Genomic DNA, 20,873 nt, shown 5'->3' on the forward strand with positions numbered 1-20,873 from the left:
TGATTCTTTGGCCATTTTTAAGAGAATATGAATAATAATAAAAAAAACTTTGGTAACACTTTATAATAAGTAGACACTATGAAGCATTAGTTAAGCATTAATAAATACTGCATTCATCAATTATAAAGGATATTTCTGACATGAATACTCATTAGTATATGGTTTATAAGCACAGTTATAATGGTTTTACTCATCATTAATAAGAACATTAGTTATGGATTAACAAATACTGTATTCATCATTTATAAAGCATATTTCTGATATCAATACTCATTAGTATATGGTTTATAAACACAATTATAATGGTTTTACTCTTCATTAACAAGCTCATCTACAATGTGCTTAATGATTGTATTTTCATACTTTATAAATGATGGATTCAGCATTTAAAATTTAGTATTGCATCACTTACAAACCAGTTATGATGTGCATTTATGCTCACACATACACTATTCAGACATGTACTAATGGTTAGTGAATATGTTCGTGGGTATTTTATACTAACTCACACATTTATTTTCCAATAGATGTCCTATAAACAGTTATTAATACAGGAATTCATTATTTCAGGTAGTTATAAAGCACTTACTACTCATTAATTAAGTCTATGGTGTGAGCTCATCTAAAGTGTGCACTATCTATGACATATAAAGCATTTACAAATGAGATTTAAAGGTTGGCAATGCCTAAAGACTCACAAAAGTCTCAGTTATTCTAACAAAGGAAAGACACAGCACATGGGATTATCAAACAAACTGCATGATTGAATGATTATGATTATGAATGATTAGTAAAACATTTATAACTGTGCTGATAAACCATATATTAATGAGCATTCATGTCAAAATATACTTTATAAATGATGAATTCAGTATTTGTTCATGTTTAACTAATGCTTCATAGTGTGTACTTATTATAAAGTGTCACCAAAACTTTTCTTTCACTCATGGCTAGTGATTGGATGAAGACGTTTATTATCCAACACATGCATTTGCTCTTTTTAAATTATACTGACAACAGAAATTATCCAAATGACCCTGATCTAAAGTTTCCATCCCCTAGTTCTTAATCCTCTGTATCGGCCCCTTTAACATCAATAACAGTTTGAAGTCTTTTGTGGAAGTCGTGGATGAGACTCTTTATTTTCTCAGATGGTAAAAGATGGTAAAAGAGGATAAATAAAGAAAATAGTGCATAATGATTGCTATTTCTGTACTATAAATGAGTAAAACAACACTGACGCTGTGCCAACTAATACAACAAATACACTCAGGACGCCAGAGACCGTAAAATGTCTATGAAAGCACTTATTGTACCTTTCTAATTAAAGCTACAGTTTGACCCGAGCCCATTAGAGCTATTTTCAGCACAAATGTTGAAAATCGTTTACATCTCCCCTCAATCAGTCACAATTTACCCCCATTTTCATCATCACACTGACCAAACACATCGTCGTTTCACAGCTGCGGTACTAAACCGTCTTAATTGCCGTGATTTTTTTTTTTTTTAATTTATGTATTTGTTTGTCTTTTTGGTGGCAACATCCTCCCATCTCTGCTGTGTGTATTCATCTCCATCTATCTGACGATAGGTGTTGAATCACTGGTGAAAGTTATCGTCCATGTGCACTCAACCACTTATGCGCTAGCCTTTTAAGCCAACTGAATAATAATGATTATACTAATGTAAGTAATTACCATTAATAATTCAGGATGTTCCCTCTGCTTATGTATCTGCTGGAGATGGATTCATGCCTGCTGTCAAAGTTGGTGTCAAAAAACGCACACACAAAAAAAAAAAAGAGCTGATATTTTATTCATTGTGAGTCCACTTATAGAAACATTACATTCACTGACCCAGAGAAGATTTGTCTGCTTCAACCAACAGCCCCAACCTCACATTTAGGAGCTGAAATGTTTCCACACAAGCATAACTGATGTACAAATGGTGACAAAATACACCTCAAGACCAGAGAAGTTGAGTTTACTTCAAAAATTTGAGGAAACTGGTTGCCTTAAAAAATGTAAGTGATGAGTAATGAAAACTTGAGCGTATTAAACTTAAGTGCATAATTTGAATGGAATTGCTATTTTAAGTACAACACACTAAATGCCAAGTTAATTTAACTTAAAATTTGTTGCTATGTCAATTGCTTTGTATAATCATTAGACTTAATATCATCAGTTCATTGTATTCATTCCAAGTTGATTCAAATTAAAATCTTTTGCAATATAATTTCGTCAGCTTCCTGATAAAACCTGCCAAGTGACATTTTTGGTTGGGAATAAAAACCTGCTTTCTCCCCTATTATAGCTTCAAATTTCAGTCTCCTGTGAAAGTTGTTTACATTTCATCATAAGTACCAACATTAAAGGAACAGATATTTTTTTTGTCATAAACAGTTTTTTTTGTTTCTCTTGTAAAATTTGCCAAAAGTAGTGATGTGATGTTATCGAAGAAATCGAATCTTTTGAACAGCTCTTTGAAATGAACGATGGGAACCGAGTCTTTGTTAAGAGCCGTTCTTTTGGGGTTTTTTTTAAGGAGGGAGTGTTCGATTGCCTGTCAATTTAGCGTCACTGGGGAGGCAGTGGGCAGGAGGAGAATGTTTGAGCAGAAAAAAAAGAGTGCACTGTGCATGTCTCATGGCAAGAAGTTAGCAAAAAAACAACAGTTTGAAGCGTGAGGTGAGCATACTGGAGGAGGAGGAGCTGGAAGACTGGTCGAAACCAGAGAGAAGTTTGAGAGTGAATGAGTGAGTGAGTGAGCACCTGTGAGTAATGAGCCAAAGAAAAAGGAGGAGTATTTGGATGCACTTTTCAGAAAGAAAAGATGGACATGCAACTGGCAATATTTGCAAAAAAATATAACTTTCAAGTCTGGGTCAACGAATAATTTGCACCACCATTTGAAAACTCAGCTCCTGAATGTACTCGTGGAACATACTGTTCTTGTTCTGAGAAATGCACTATAGTTCAGGTATTTAAGTAATTGCAGTGATTAATCACTGTTGTGTTTTGTGCAATTTTTACACACATTTATTGTTCTTGTTTTGAGGAGAATAAAATGTTATTTCATCAGAAAATGTTTTATTTTCTTCTTCGTTTGTAGGCTACAGACTAGTCCACATAATGTACTGTGATGTTTTTTTTGTCAAATTCCAGCATTTGTCTAATGTCACCTCTCATGTCATGTATTTAGCCCACACATTTGAACTAACTATTCTTTTTTACAGTAAGATAATATTTACTGCCGCGCCAATTAAACACCTTTAAAATGTAATGTCAATCATCACATGTAGCCTATTTAATCAGTTAAACATTGGTGTTTCAAAATAATGCAAAAAAACATAAAAGTGCCAGTCTTTTGAACGGCTCTTTTCAGTGAACGGCTCCTGATCGAACAGCTCCCTTCAAAGAGTCAAAAGTCCCATCACTAGTACAAGTTCACAGGTGGGAAGTCACAGGTTTGACTGACATTCCAGTGCATTTTCACCAATAGCAGGTTGGACAAACACAAGTTACAGGTTGCCTAGAATGCAGCATAAGGTTAGAAGTTTGTTCAATGTGATATTCCAGTACAGGTAATGCCTTAGATTTGGCAAGTCATCAAAAATTACGTAAATCACAGATGAACAGTAAAGCCATTGTTCTTCCTATGGCTCTGACTCATGGTGCAGCTCTACAAAAATACAAAAACAAATACAAAAAGGCCAATGAACACTGACATACACACATTAAGTCAAAATTAACACTAACACCACAACCCCACTGAACCCCTGCACAGAAAAAGAACACATTTTCAACAACATGCCCAATACCCACAATGCAATGCAGAGATAAAAAGGTGTGGTCATGACTAAACTTAGTGATTTAAATCCATTCAGCTTAAATTTTTTTGTACTTTCGACTGTGTCTACAAATTAGTAGAATATACTTAACATTTTATAGTAATGTAATAAAATTTAAATCATTTCATCAATCATCATTACACATTGTAATTAAAGCCTTGCAGTAAATACAAAGGCTTACAGTGTAAGGGGTATTTCAGTTCCCAGAGTCAGAACCAGACATGGAGAAGCTGTGTTCAGCTTCTATGCTCCACATGTCTGGAATAAACTTCCACAAAGCCTCAGATCAGCTGAAACACTCAGTTTATTTAAATCCAGGTGACAGACCCACCTGTTCTCAGCTGCATTTGAACAGAGTTTTTATTCATCAGTTCAGACCTGCACTGTTTCTTTTAAGCTTAAAATTTTTATCTGTTTTATCTATTTATGTTTGCTTTTTCCCTCACGCCTATACTGCTGCTGTAATGCTTTTAATGTTTTATGTAAAGCACTTTGAATTGTCTTGTACATGAAATGTGCTATAGAAATAAACCTGCCTTGCCTTGCTTTGCCTATTTTTAATGTGATGGAAGAGCAGATTTTCTTCACCTGTCTCAGGCTTTAACCATGACCGGATGCTACACGTCAGGATTAAAAACCCACTGTCCAGATTGCATGTCCTGTACGTATTTATATTCAGCTCCCGTCTGCTCTACAGATTACGGATTCATAGACTTCAGATGATAAGTGTATAGCTTCACAGCGGTGCACTTTGTCACTGAGCTTACATCCTCTGAATCAACAAGAGGCACAACGCCAAATGATGCAACAGGAGGTGATTTGCAATGAAAAAAAATGTGTTTCTGTCGCCATATGGTGAGTTTATGTTTTATCAGGATACATTTGTCACCAAGATAAAGGTGAGAAATGATGTAACGTTATTGTTAGTTATTTCACTGCTATCACAAAACAGCTAGATTTAATAAAAATGGAAAACTAATACGAATCAATCAATAGTTAAAGAATCGGATCGCTCGTATTACAAAAAAACATATCTTCTCACTAGCCTCTGGTGTAGCCATACAGATATCAGTGTTGTTTACGCAGGTTATACTGCAGGTGACTTTGAGATTTCTACCTGCAACCAATACAATATGGGGTATTGAATTCCTCAGTTCAACTCAGATAAACTCAAATTTATTCATAAGGTAGTCTAGAGTGTGTCCCAGAGCAAGATTAACCCATAAAAACCCAAACAGTCACCGACGACCAAAACCATCTACTGATCTAAACTGTTTAATAACTTCTGATCCACTAATTCTATCAATACATGTAAATAATTGGTGTAAAATACAGTTTGTTGTGTTTTCATGGTCATCAGAGGCTTCGGAGTGAATGTGGAAACACTGTCATCTCAAGTCATTTTAGTTAGGGGCCACATTCAGCCCAACATAATTGGAAGCCAGTAAAATAATAACACAATAATATATAAATAATGTCAACTTTAAACTTTTATCTGTGTTTTAGAGTAAATCAAAAGTAAAATTCCATAATGAAAATGTTTACATCTATAAATTAGCCTTTAAAAAAAGGTGAATAACATGAACAACTATGAACAAACTGAATTTTATTAAGAAAAACAGGTGCAATTTTAGCAATTTTATGCCTCTGCTTCTCATTGACACACGTGCATTACAACCTCCAGATTACAGTGGATCTAAAACTACACAAAACATTTAGTAAAAGACAGAATGTTGGTAAAATTGCACTTACTTCTCTTAAGACATTTTAGGTTGATCATATTTGTTCATGTTGTTCACTTTTTTTTTTTGTGTGTGTGAAGAAAGCTTATATAATATTACCATTTTCATGTAATTTTACTTTTTCACCCAATATAAGTAAATGGGAACATTTTAAAAATTCAAAAAAATTTAAACTTTGACCTACTGTTCCCAAAATGTAATGAGATCCATTCTCGGTCACTGGCAATGTATAAAATCAATTTGGTGTGAATTCAACCAATAGTTTTGTTGCTACAGACATGTGAAATTTTGCCAGTTATACGTAAATGGGGGGAAAAAAGTAAAAAAAATAAATAAATAAATAAATAAATAAATACATAAATAAATAAATAAATAAGAAATTCATAAAAAATGTAAACTTTGACCAACTTTTCCCAAAATGTAATGACATCTATTCTGGGTAGCTAGCAACATATAAACCAGATTTGGTATGAATTCAACCTATAGTTTTGTTGCTACAGACATGTGAAATTTTCCCCGTTTTACGTAAATGGGGGAAAAAAAGTAAAAAAATAAAATAAAATAAAATAAAATAAAAATGTAAACTTTGACCAAATTTTCCCAAAATGTAATGACATCCATTCTGGGTCACTGGCAATCTCTCAAGTCAATTTGGTATGAATTCAACCAATAGTTTTATTACTACAGACATGTGAAATTTTGCCCGTTATAAGTAAATGGCGGAAAAAAATATTTTTTAAAAAATCATAAAAAATTTGAACTTTGACCAACTTTTCCCAAAATTTAATGAGATCTATCCTGGGTCACTGGCAATCTATAAACCCAATTTGGTATGAATTCAACCAATAGTTTTGTTGCTACAGATATGTGGAATTTTGCCGGTTATACGTAAATGGGGGAAAAAAAGTAAAAAATAAATAAATAAATAAATAAATAAATAAAAATTTAAACTTTGACCAACTTTTCCCAAAATGTAATGAGATCTATTCTGGGTCACTGACAATCTCTAAACCAAACTTGGTATGAATTCAACCAATAATTTTGCTGCTAGAGTGTAAACAAACAAACAAACCAAAAACAATACCCCTTGCCTCCCGGGGTAAAAACAAAAATTATGTACAAAAGTCCTTGTTTTTACCAAATGTCTGTCTACATGACAATTTAAAAATGACAACAAACTTGACAAACCACTGTTTCTGTGGATAACATGGATAATACTGGACGTGAGCACCAATAATAGGTCCATTTATAAACTGAAGTTACTTGTGTTGGTTCAGGTTGTGTAAGTGTATTCTTTACATCATGTAGATTTGTCCATAACATCGGTCCGGTCCAGTCTCCCACAGGTATCCATGCTGACCTCGCTCTACTGCAGGTCATACATTGAATTATACACCTTGATTTGATGTTTCAGGTGCAAGTTCAGTACGCAAAAATGTGTAGAATGTGGTTGTTTTACAGTCTCTTGCAAAATTTCTGCATCAGTGTGGACAGGGCATCAAACAACAGTCCAAATATCACCAATCAGCAGCTTATACCCCTTCATTGTATCAAAAATATGATGGTTTAAAGCTATTTTGTTCTAATATAAAATGAAAAGATGTGAATTCATGTGAAACAGAGCTGCCGTGCCTTATTTGAGTTGTATTTTTCCTTTTGTGTCGCTGACAAAAGCTGGATATTTCAGCCTTATGATTATACCACTCATCATTGTGAGCTGTATGTTCAGGTGCAGGGGCCCTCCATCTTTGTCGGACATGATAGTCAACAGGTTTTATTTATTCATTAGGCTCTTACTGGTTTTATATCCCTGTATATCATATCACTATTGTCTTTTAATGTGGCCTCTTATCATACTCGCTCAGATGATGGTGTCAGGTTTACAGAGACTGGAAAATCAAGTTTTAGTTACAGTGCACCTGCAACTCGGGACAAAATGGTGGAAGAGTTGTTTGTTTTGCATTTTAGTGACAGCGCCTATTGGGATTTTTCTGCATTATCACTTTTTGTGGAAGAATCAGTTGTTTTGCATTTTAATGATGGTGCATATTGGGTTTTTTCTGCATTATCACTTTTTATGGAAGAATCATTTGTTTTGCATTTTAATGATGGTGCATATTGGGTTTTTTCTGCATTATCACTTTTTATGGAAGAATCATTTGTTTTGCATTTTAATGACAGCGCATATTGTTTTTTTTTCTGCATTATCACTTTTTATAGAAGACTCATTTGTTTTGCATTTTAATGATGGTGCATATTGGGTTTTTTCTGCATTATCACTTTTTATGGAAGAATAATTTGTTTTGCATTTTAATGATGGTGCATATAGGGTTTTTTCTGCATTTTAATGATGGTGCATATTGTTTTTTTCTGCATTTTAATGATGGTGCATATTGGTTTTTTTCTGCATTATCACTTTTTATAGAAGAATCATTTGTTTTGCATTTTAATGATGGTGCATATTGGGTTTTTTCTGCATTATCACTTTTTATGGAAGAATCATTTGTTTTGCATTTTAATGATGGTGCATATTGGGTTTTTTCTGCATTATCACTTTTTATAGTAGAATCCTTTGTTTTGCATTTTAATGACAGTGCATATTGGGATTTTTCTGCATTATCACTTTTTATAGAAGACTCATTTGTTTTGCATTTTAATGATGGCGCATATTGGGTTTTTTCTGCATTATCACTTTTTATGGAAGAATCCTTTGTTTCGCATTTTAATGATGGGTTTTTTCTGCATTGTCACTTTTTATTCCAGCATTTTCATACTTTACTTTGGTTTTTTTACGCAATTAGAAGTACATAAAACTTTAGTTCTGTACATTTCCCAAGTTTAAATAAAGTTTTAATTTAAAAAAAAAAAAAAAAAAACACAGAAAATGTCAGATTTTCTAAAGTGACAGTTTAATATGATCATGCATTTGAGAGTTGATTTCCTCTCAAGCACAAACATTGTATAATGTATGTAATATTAATAATTACATGTTTAAAGCTACAGTGTTTATTTTCTCTCAGTTGGAATCATGACAGTTGATGTTTTCACCGCTACTACAGATGAAAATCGAGACAAAAAACATGTTTACAGACGAGGTAGTGTGTTAAATTTTTATTACCTCCACCGAGGACATTATGTGATCACTCCCATCTGTTTCTCTGCTTGTCTGTCCATCTATTATGTAATTTTGGAGGGACAATGAGACAAGGACCAAAGACAAACCCATTCAGTTTTGGAGCCGATCCATGATTTGTTTTTCTCTTTCACACTTGAGAGAGTTAAATAAGTAAAAAAAAAAAAAAAAAAGAACCACCAACTGGCACTAATGCACATATTTTGCAATGTCATTTTTTGCAACTTAAAATGTCATTTTAGGTTGCAAACAGGGAGATTTTTAACTGTGGTTTGTATCTATCCATGTGGAAAACAAAGAGATTAGAAAACAAGGGCGCCACACCCCAATTAACACATGACGACTGTTGCATTGTGTTACAAATCTGCAAATCTGAAACATCAAATATAGGTCATATAGGTGTAGTACTTGCAGGAGATCAAGGTCAGCATGGACACATTTGGGGCACGGACCAGACCAGACAAAGAACCAGTGTTATGATGTAATCTACACGCTATAAAGCATACACAACCTGAACCAACATTTGTAGGATATTGTGGTTATAAGTTAACTTTATAATAACTTTAAATGAACTCATGACAGACTAAAGCCTCTGTATCTGCTTCATTTAATGTTTTTCAAAAGAAACAATGATTTGTCCAAATGTTTGTGTCAGTGTGTAGTTGTTTCTGTGCTGTTGTGTGAACAGAGAATATCATGTATAATAAATATAATGTATATCATCTCAGTATGTGGACAGGTTCTTTAAAAAATAAATAAATAAATAGAAGAAAACTACCTGTTAAGAACAATATTGATAAGATACTGCTTCACTATTGATAGCTCACATTATGTTTATTCACATATACTCACTTAATGTCTTTTCTTTCTAATAAAATTGCTGTAAGTAATGGTAAAAGTTGATAATAGTAATGATATGAGACCATAAAGCCGGGGTGTTAACCTCATTTTAGTTCAGGAGCCATGATCTGTGAACCATGAATAATATTCCAAAATTTTCTCAACAATATTATGTTTCAGCTAATTACACTGGTCAACAACAAATTCATTGTTTACGTTTTTTGAGCTGATTTAGGATAATTTTGGTGTGCTGAATCCAAAAATCACATTAATTTTGCTCAATCAGGTCAACTTTCTGAACTATGCTACATATTGGTTTTTTTTAACATTTTTGCTTACATTTATGGGCATTTTCACATCATATGATACAAAATTCTTTCATATTTCTTGCAATAAACGAGTTCTGAAGTTTTTATTTTTGCCAATTTATGATTAATAGGTTTTTTAATATTACAGGTGAATGAAATGGCTTCGACTAGAAGATCTTGCAAAAATAAGCCTGACGTATTCTGCTACATCTGCAGTGAATACACCATTGTACCTAACAGGAGTCCTGTTAGAAAATGATTTTTTGTCTCTTAAAACCTATTTTGGGTGAGAACTATATAAAAAATCAACTGATAAAGTCACAAAAATGTAATCAATTTTCTGAGAAGATCAAATTTTTCAAAATCAAATTAGCAAAAAAAACCTGACCTGATTGAGAAAAACAGATGTCATTTTTGGATTTAGCGGTGCAAAATGGTCCTAATTCAGTTGAAAAAACCTAGACAACTTGCAAAAAACATTTTTTGTAACCCAGTGTTATTTACATAACTTACAGATCACAGTGGATCTATCTTTAGATCCACTTAGAAACACAAACTACTCAAAATCTGCAAGTTAATGTCAACTAAATCTGAATATTTTAGTGCAGACAAATGCTACAGTATCCCTATAAAACAGACAGAAATAAACTAGCATAGTGACCTGTGTTAACAACAATGATACAAACACATGGGTTAGTGCGACACTAATGTGAAAAAGTCACTTTTTCTTCAGTTTTTTTCTGTTTCCAATTCAATAACTCTCAACTTTAATTTGCGTTTTCATGAACATCTACACGATCAGTGAATTATATATAGGAAAACACAAGATATACACTGAAAAATGCAAAATACAGAGGATAATATATAATAAATGGTGATAAATCACTTAAAGGAGTGATATTTTGCTTTTTTAAATGGAATTAAGCATTTTAAAACATTTCCCTGTGGTCTACATCAACTGTAAATGCTCTGCTTGGGTCTGAATTCTTCATTAATTCAACTCCACAGGTCCGTCTTCAACCCTATTTCTGAGTAATGACACCAGAAAGGACGTTTTGAGCGCTGGCCCTTTAAATGCACATGAGCCACTTCAGGCCCCGCCCCCTCCAGGTTGTTGACTGTGCTTCTCTGTCCTGTTCAACCACTTGTCTTCGTTAATACAACCAACAACTGAATATTTTACGTAATCGGCTCGAAGTTTGGACATATTTTCAGTTTTTACTACAACCACTGCTGCTGACAAACAATTATGTCGTACTTGGAGAAATATTCGTCGGAAGTTCAAATTCAAACTTTATGAACTATTAGGGTCCAAATACACAAATCAATGAGCCAAAGACTAATAGAAGTGGGTTTAGCAAAATATGACCTCATTTAGTATCTTTTGATCCACTAATCCTATTAATACATGTAAATAATTGGTGTAAAATACAGTTCGTCATCTTTGCGTGGTCATCACATATGACTCATTTGGACATTCAGAGGCTCTGTAGTGAACGTGGAAACACCGTCATCTTCTACAACATTGATTCACCAGTAAAACCCATGGAGTTGGATCAAGGACAGTGGATGGAGACACTTATTTTTATGCTCAATTATTGATATCTTTGCTCAAAAAGTCACTTTTTCTCCAGTTTTCTCTATTTTTAATATAATAACTTTTCGATTTATCTGAGCTTTTATGAACATCTACATGATCAGTGAATTAAATATGGGAAAATATATGATTTGCACTGAAAAAGCTCAAACTAAAGAGGATAATATTACAATAAAGGGTGATAAATCACTTCGGAAAAGGTTTGATAGAAAGAAAATTTATTTTGGGAACTGCCACAAAAGTACCACAGGGTCTTTATGGGTTAATACATATATTTTACATATTATTGCTAACTAGTGTGCAGTGTTTCTTTGCTCTTTCCTCGTACTAATACAACCAAGTATCCTCTCCTGAGAATTGTTGCACTACAGATGCTTTTATTCATTTAGTGGACAAGCCCTTTACTTCAGCTTGTGTCAACATAATGGAATATCATGTTGCATGGTAGAGTAAGACTGTACAGTACTGTATGTCAACAGGTGTAAAATAAAGAGCGCAGCTGCTTCACATGTTCCGGAATCACATGTTCTCTGCCTTTTCACATCAGATAACACACAGATGATATGAACCGCATCATCGGGAAGACAATGTTTCGTGTCGTGTGTTTGTCCGGATGACCTTGAACTGCATCGTGGGTAGTGACTGACATTTACAAGACGTTCACCCAAAGGTGGAGGGGGGCGAACAATGGGAGGATGATTGTGATCTTACTCACCAGGAGACACCCCCCCCCCCCCCCCCTTGAGATGCAGGATTTTTTTATCAAACCTGGCGCCCGTACAAGGAGTCTCAGAGCGCTTTCTTCCTCCCAGCTCCTTTATTTTCCCCTGCTTTGTTTCTCACATTCTTCCCCTGCTGTAATTGTCGGGTAAATGGACACCCTGCCCTCAGCATCCCCTTTTTCCTCCGCCCTAAGTGATGACTGATTACTGATGGTGGCTTCTCCTCCCTTCTTCACTTATGTTAAATTATTAGTAGAGCATGCTGGGGCCACCTCTTATCATGTGTTTGCTGTTTCCACTCCAAGAGGCGGTATCTCAGTTCACAAATGGAATTTCAACTGCATATTTATTCATAGCTTTCCAGGATAATATTTGTCCTCCTGAAATTGCAAGTATGTTTTTATATAGCATATGAATTTCCAAACATACTTCCTTCTTCTGTTACACACTGTTTTGGCACCAGCTCTGGTCCTTGGGGGTGTCCTGTGTTGGATATGAATGTCCTGAGGCCTCATTTCTAAAATGACTATGCTTGATTTAATTATAATTTCAAAGAATATGACCGGAAATGAGACGTCGATGTCTATTTTTAGACTTTTGCCGGTGACGGAATCTGTTTCAATGTCACTTTTCTCAACGGAACTGAAATAAATCACAGGTGTAGCTCCTGTTCGCTTCATAAAAACATGACATTTCTGCGTGATTGTGCATGCAGTACAGTATTTACAGTATTCATGTTGTGTGCCAGGAGGCCAGTGGAACACTGTGGGTCTGGTGTTGTCATTAATACTTAATGGCAGGCTGAAACGCCAATCACTGTGTTTGTAGCAGCCTCTGGGCTCACAATTACAGAATGCGGTTACACACACCCGGGTTGGGTTTGTTTGCAATTAGTCGCCTACATCTGATAGGGTTACAAGTCACAGGTCACTACTGACAGCAGTCGCAGTCAGGAACTACAAGAGGAAGAGTCAGATAAGAGACACAGATAACAAAAAAAACCTTAAGTTTGGCTAAAATGAATTAACCCTCTGGTATCCGGGTGCGCCTTTTAGGCACACTTTGCACTTCCTGTTAAAAAACTTCATATTATTTTTCACAATTTAACCCTTTCATGCACAGTGGTCACTACAGTGGACAGTTATTCTACAGCTGCTGTCTTATATATTCATGGGGTTTGTTATTTTAGTCCCATATCAGCCAACACAGTGGACACTTATGCACCATCCCATTCACTGACTTTCATACCATTACTGTAACTTTGCTGTTCTTGATAAACCTGATCTGCAGTAACATGTTTGAGTGTAAATCAATTGTTTGTCATTATTATTAAAGTTTTTTTATATGAAGGTTTTTGGGTTTTTTGGTTTTTTTGCATATTATCTCCATGAAGTGAGTAATGACTAGTATTAGAGTATGTTAAAATGTGAGAAAACATCAGATTAGCGGCATTAAAAAAGTTATTTCACAGTTTTCACATGATGTATCAGTAAATACATGTTTCTTTGCTTCAAAAACTAAATACATGGTGTCAAGCTGAGTGGACATTTTTGGAAGTCCATGAAAAATGGATACATAAGAAAAGTTTCAATCGCATTGTTTTTGTTTGTTTGTTTTTTTTTTAATGCCTAAAGTTGGATAAAAACACTTAGGAAAATAAATCTTTATTAAGGTTCTCATAATTCATACACGAAAGGGTTAAATAAGGTTAGATTTCAAAAGTTGTTCATTTTTGCGTGATCTTTAAAATTCTGGCCACCAACTAAAATGTGCACATTGTAAACAAAAGAAAATTACAAGACTAGCATTTGTCTCCCAAGTGTGCCTAAAACACACTATTTCTTCCATAAAAAAAAATAAATCAATATATAATATTTAATAGTTTGATTTACAGGTGTGCCTTTTTGGCACACTTGGTGACAGATGCTAGTATTTTTTGAACATTTGACCTAGCGCCAAAAATAATAATGCAAATTAACCAATGTTGGCGTTAATTGACATATGCCAGGATGCAAAAATCAAATAATGTGTGATCCACTTTTTATGTAGTATATTGAAAAAAAATATTTTTTTTTGTGTTTTTTGCATCCAAAAAAATGGTTTGTTTACATTACAAACACAGTATTTAAAGGGTTAAAAAAATGTGACAATTATTGAGTATTTGGTATTTTTATTTACGGCTTAAGTTGATGAAACAGAAAAAAGAGTAAAAGAATTAAAAACAAACTGTATGAAAATTGTTTTGACATTATTCCACAAGTGTGCCAAAATGGCACACTTGGTGCTTAGTAAGGGCCTTGCTGGACGGGATACCAGAGGGTTAGATCATTTGGATTGGATCATTTAGTTGTTGTTTAATTGTCTTGTATTTACAATATCTCATCTAATAAAACACATGTTCAGAGCGATTATAACTAAAAGCAGAGTGGCTGCAAACACCTAAAGGGAAGTTGTAATGAAATCACTAAAGCAAACAAGCTCATTTTTTAAGTCTGTGTATAAAGTTAAGTCTGCACATTGAGTAAAAGTGCTGAGGGCTTTGTAGTATGTGGAGCCCTCTGGAGCAGGAATAATGAGTATAAAAGCACAAGAGAAAGCAAATGTGTCATAACTTCAGTTTCCTGAGGCGTCTTCTCTAATGACAGTCTCCACTCATGAGCTGGAATCACATCTGCACATCCTTGACCTTAAGTTTTGCCTTCGTTTCTGTGTATTTGACTTTGACCCAGCCCTTTGTCACGCTTCATCTGAATAAAACACCTCTTTTAAGATAAGATCCAATAACAGCATCTTTGTAGATTTTATTTTTATTTGTGCAGAGGTTGCAAAAAAAAAAAAAAAAAATGTGCAGCTGTAACATATTTCATGACGCTACCGACGCCTCATGATGCTGCAAAAATGCTCCTCTGGGACTCTGTGTTCAGTGTCCTCCTGAGACCCTCCTGGTTATTTTTTTATACACATTAAATAATTCTTTTGATTTTAAACCATATAATACAACAAATACATTATTCATTTTTTATGAAATGTCCTTTACAGTGGACAGTATTAAAGTAAAGCTGTGAAACTCTTCTCTCCTACCGAGGACAAAAATTCATCGCTGGGTCTCTGGAGGATACTGGACTTATGTAAGCTAGTCTCATTATGTTATCACATTTATGACACGATGGAACCTTACTATAATCACATTGTGGGCTTGTAAATAGGCTAAATATTAGATTTTTATGGTTTTTATGGCTTCTAGACCATAAAATACAGGTGTGAGGGGCTGTTATGACACCTGTTCTTAAAACACATTTTGTAGACTTGCTTTTATGTGATGTCTGTCCCTTTTTAATTTTTAATTTTCATTTCTTAAATCTGATTTTTATCCTGTTTGATTATTAATTTATATTCTCATACAAGATGTTTTTTTTATTTCATTTCTTCATTTTTTGCACTGATTTGACAGCATCATGCTACGTTATCCATGCCCTCTTTACTCCGATTCACTTAATTTATACAAAGTGTCATGTTTTTTGCATTTGTTGTACACATCTCTCCTATTGTGTTGCTTCTGTTTTAGTGTTTTTACTTGCGTCTTGTATCCTGCTGTTGTGCCCTCTGCTTTGTCTGTCAAAGCACTTTGTAAACTTTGTTTTTAAAGGTGCTATACAAATAAAGCTATTATTATTATTATTATTATTATTATTATTATTATTATTATTATCATTATTATTATTATTATTATTACCTGTTGTACTTTTTTTAGTGTGAATATGTTGTTGTTTTTTTCTTTTTTTGTCTTTATTTAACAATTTTCAATATATTTTTGTCCAGTGTAGGAGACAAAATACAGAAACTGCAAAGGACAAAAAATGTGTCTGGAAAAAACTGTTGCATCATGTTTGAAATCAGTTCAGTTATTTAACCCTTTCATGCATAGTGGTCACTACAGTGGACAGCTATTCAAAGCTGTTCTCTTATATATTCACAGATTTTATTGTTTTTGTTCCATATCAGTCAAAACAGTGGATCATCCCATACACTGACATTCATATCATTATTGTAACTTTACTGTTCTTGATAAACCTCATCTGCACTGACATGTTTTAGTGTAAATCAGTTGCTTGTTATTATTATTCAACTGTATTTAACATGTTTTGTTTTTTTTTACACAAAAAGTTGTTTTTTTTATCGTATTATCTCCATGAAGTGATTAATAACTAGTATCAGAGTATGTTAAAATGTGACATCAGAAAACATCAGATTAGCAGCATTTTAAAAAACTGTTCATAGTTTTCACACAGTATGCCAGTAAATACATGTTTCTTTGCTTCAAAAATTAAATGTATGATGTCCAGTTGAGTGGACATTTTTGCAACTCCATGAAAAATAGGTTCATAAAAAAATTTTTTGGAACGCATTGTTTATTCCATGCCTAAAGAGGAGTAAAAACACTCAGGAAAAAAATTTGTCATGCATGAATTTTGAGAACCTTAATCAAGATCGTTTTCCTGAGTGTTTTTATTCCTCTTTAGGCATGAAAAAAACAATGTAATTGAACATTTTCTTATGAACCTATTTTTCATGGAGTTGCAAAAATGTCCACTCAGCTGGACACCATGTGTTTAATATTTGAAGCAAAGAAAAATGGATTTACTGATGTATTGTGTGCAAACTAAACTGAAAAAAAAAAAAAAAATTTCTAATGCAGCTAATCTGATGTTTTCTCATATTTTATCATACTCTAGTACTGGTCATTACTCACTTCATGGAGATAATATGCAAAAAAAAAACCTTTTGTTTAAAAAAAAAAGTTAATTACAGTCTATTAACAATAACAAGCAAATGATTCACACTCAAACAGGTTACTGTGGATCAGGTTTATCAAGAACAGCAAAGTTACAGTAATGGTATGAATTTCAGTGTATGGGATGATGCATAAGCGTCCACTGTGTTGGCTGATATGGAACTAAAACAACAAAATCCATGAATATATGAGAGAACATCTTTGAATAGCTGTCCACTGTAGTGACCAGTATGCATGAAAGGGTTAAATATAATTTAGAGTAATTACAGTATGATATATAATAAATAATGTGCTAAGCCTAATGTTTGAACTATAATTAGTCCTACAGTTCAGTTCTCCTAGCCTATAGCCTATTCTCATGGTCTACACACATTTTTTTAATGCTGCAGGGTACCTTATAGTACAAATTTGTACTTTACATAACTTTGGACCCTTTTTCATAGTCTAAAGGTGCAATTCTGACCTCCTAAAGACCAATATTGTACTTTTGAGAGAACATTCTTAAAAAATGTACTTATAGGTACATAAATGTTCTGATCATGTACCTCTATTTCTGAGAGTGTAAAACAATAAAATCCATGAATATACAACAGGAGCTTTGAGTAGCTGTCCACTATGCATGAAAGGGTTAAAGTTCTCATAATTCATGCATGAAAGGGTAAAAAAAAAAAAAAAAAAAAAAGCAAAAACTTTGATTTTCTTGCGTGACACTATAAATATTCTGATGTTTGTAAAAGTTTTTTTTATATCCCACTTTGCACATCTGCACCATGCATCCCATTTCCCCTGAAGTTCTTTTGGACTCTTACCTATGGTGGTGATCACAGTGATGGCGAAGTAAAAGGAGCCGGCGAATTTCCACTGCACCCCGGCTTTGTGCGGCTTCAGCTGCAGCACCACCTTCTCCAGTTCGTCAAAGTCCTCATGGGTTAAGTTGAAGGTCCTGAGCAGCTCCCCTTTCCGGAGGTCCATCTCCCTCCTTTGGGTCGTCTCCTTCTGGGATTCCAACGCGTCGAAAATCGCGGCTCCGACGATCAGATAGGTGAAAGTGCAGATGATGAGGGCGAGGGTCCTCACGTTTTGCCTCTTCATGGTGTCGTGCTGTGTGTCAGGGGGACGGCCGGAGGTTCAGCTCGGGTCTGGAGGACGGGGAGCTGGGCTGGCTCATGGCTGTGTCTGCTCTGACGGAGCGGACGAGCTCTGACAGGACTTTATGAGGAGCAGAGGAGCTGTTCATTCAGCACCACCCCTACCCTCCCCCTACCCCTCCAGTCCTCCCACCCACTACAGGAATCCTCCACCCTCCACCCTCTACCCTCCGCCCCCCGTCCGTCCCACCACCCCCGTAACCTTCCACTGAGGTTTGGAGCCATGTCAGGATTTAGAATTATTGTGCAGTATCCCAGAGTAACCCTGTGTTTTTTAAAGGGTTTGGACTCACAGTGAACTCCCCCCATAACTGTATGAGTGGAAAAGACATAAGATAAGATAAGATAAGATAAGATAAGATAAGATAAGATAAGATAAGATAAGATAAGATAAGATAAGATAAGATAAGATAAGATATGACAGGTTAAGATAAGACAAGACATGACAAGACAAGTTATGATAAGATAAGATAAAATAAGACAAGATATGGTAAAATAAGATAAGACAAGGTAAGATAAGACAAGTTAAGATAAGATAAGGTAAAGTAAAGTAACACAAGATAATTAAGGGAAAGTAAGATGAGATAAGATAAGATAAGATAAAATAAGATAAGATAAGATACGTTGAAATGAGATGAGAAGAAAAAAGATAAAAAGAAAAAAGACAAGATAAGATAAGATAAGATAAGATAAGATAAGATAAGATAAGATAAGATAAGACAGGTTAAGATAAGACAAGACATGACAAGACAAGTTATGATAAGATAAGATAAAATAAGACAAGATATGGTAAAATAAGATAAGACAAGTTAAGATAAGATAAGTAAAGATAAGATAAGGTAAAGTAAAGTAACACAAGATAAGATAAGATAAGATAAGATAAGATAAGATAAGATAAGATAAGATAAGGGAAAGTAAGATAAGATAAGACAAAATAAGATAAGTTGTAAGGATCAGATCTATAAAGACATTAAACACTGAGGAACAGGCAGAAAAATTGTTAAAATTGTGCTTCATTTTCTTCAGACATTTCAGGTTGTTCACATTTGTTCAGGTTATTCACATTTTAGTGTTACAGGATAGTTTGTAAATGTAAATATTTGCATAATTTCATGTTATTTTTTGCATTAAAACAAAGAAAAAAAATTTAAGTTGTTAATTCTAGATTTTTATTTATTTATTTATTTTTGTTTGCTTAATTCAAGATTTTTTTTTACTGAATTTAATTTTTTTTTTTTTGCTTAATTCAAGATTTTTTTTACTTAATTGAAATTTTTTTTCCTTAATTCAAGAATTTTTTTTTTTTACTAATTTGAAGATTTTTTTTGGCTTAATTCAAGATTTTTTGCTAAATTTGAGATTTTTTGGGGGGGCTTAATTGAAGATTTTTTTTTACTTAATTGAAGATTTTTTTTCTTTTTTCTTTTTTTTTTTTTTTGGCTTAATTCAAGATTTTTTTCTTTAATTCAAGCTATTCTTTTTTTTTTTTTTTTTTTGCTTAATTCAATTCAAGACTGTGGAATTTTTGCACTTGGCAAAATATCCCAGGGGCCGAACTGGACCCTTTGGCCCCCGGGTCGCATGTTTGACACCCCTGGACTAGACAAAACACAACTGGGAAACATCATCATCTTGACAACACTTGCGTTGCGAATCCTACCACCTCAGGCAAATACACAAACACAGAGGACGAGGTGTTGATCCATCTAATGTACGAGTAAAGACAGGGACTAAAAGGCATGAGGAACACTGGAAGAACATGGACTGTGCATAGTGATGTGTGTGACGCTCACTGCTGTTCCTCAGGCAAAATAAAGTGGTTCATACTGAAACAGAAACAAAGACGCATAGAAAAAGAAGTCTCCCGGGAGTTCAGGATTTTTTTTAAATTTCCTTTTCTTTGATACTTGCAGCGCCTTGTCAGAATTTGTGTTAGTATTTTTTTTTTTTTTATACATCTTTTTATTAGATTTTCATACACACAACAATATCTAACATGTCCAGTATTTCCATGTGTTCTAGTTAACCCTTAGGGGTCTGAGCCTATTTTGGCTGTTTCAGAGTACTTTTGATTTTGCCTTTATATACTATATAAAGAAATGTTTACTATACCCATGTTTGGTATCTTTTTTTTTCAGCACAACTGGCATAAGGGGGATTGTGCTGGACTGGGTAAAAAGTTATTTAAGTGGCAGACGGCAGTTTGTGAAATTGGGTGACTGTGATTCATTATGTTTGGACATTGCTTGTGGGGTCCCCCAGGGGTCAGTATTAGGGCCTAATTTTTTTCTTCTGTATATAAATGAAATATGTAAAATTTCTAAGGTATTGCACTTCATGTTATTTGCTGATGATACAAATATTTTCTGCTCTGGGGATAACTTGCAAAAATTGCAGGAGGAAGTTACTATAGAAATGAACAAACTTAAAATGTGGTTTGACAGAAACAGGTTATCATTACATCTTAGCAAGACAAAAATAATGATATTTGGTAATTGTAGAAATAATTATTTTATTTTTATTTTTTATTATATTTCGAACATGCAAAGAAAAATAAGACAAAACAAAGCAAATCAAGACATAAACAAAATAACATTCAAATGGACAGAATCTATCCTCGAGCACATACAAATCTGAATATTGCATGGTCGAAAAGGAGTAGGAAGATGTATAAACTTATTTAATCCTACCCCTCAGTGCTTTTACACCTTTATCAGTAACTTAATACAGCAATCAGCCTA

General features: G+C 34.0%; 1 protein-coding gene across 1 annotated transcript in view; it reads right to left on the reverse strand.

Annotated features, from left to right (window-relative positions):
• kcnk3a (potassium channel, subfamily K, member 3a) overlaps positions 1 to 18,178 on the reverse strand; it is a 97,012-nt gene extending 78,834 nt beyond the window's left edge. The window contains exon 1 of the mRNA XM_030128929.1: positions 17,794 to 18,178. Coding sequence (XP_029984789.1) covers positions 17,794 to 18,076 — 283 coding nt within the window. The 5' untranslated portion in view covers positions 18,077 to 18,178. The remainder of the gene's footprint in view (positions 1 to 17,793) is intronic.
• Positions 18,179 to 20,873: the final 2,695 nt, after the last annotated feature.

The sequence above is a fragment of the Sphaeramia orbicularis genome, chromosome 24, assembly GCF_902148855.1.
Source record: "Sphaeramia orbicularis chromosome 24, fSphaOr1.1, whole genome shotgun sequence".
Taxonomy (NCBI): Eukaryota; Metazoa; Chordata; class Actinopteri; order Kurtiformes; family Apogonidae; genus Sphaeramia; species Sphaeramia orbicularis.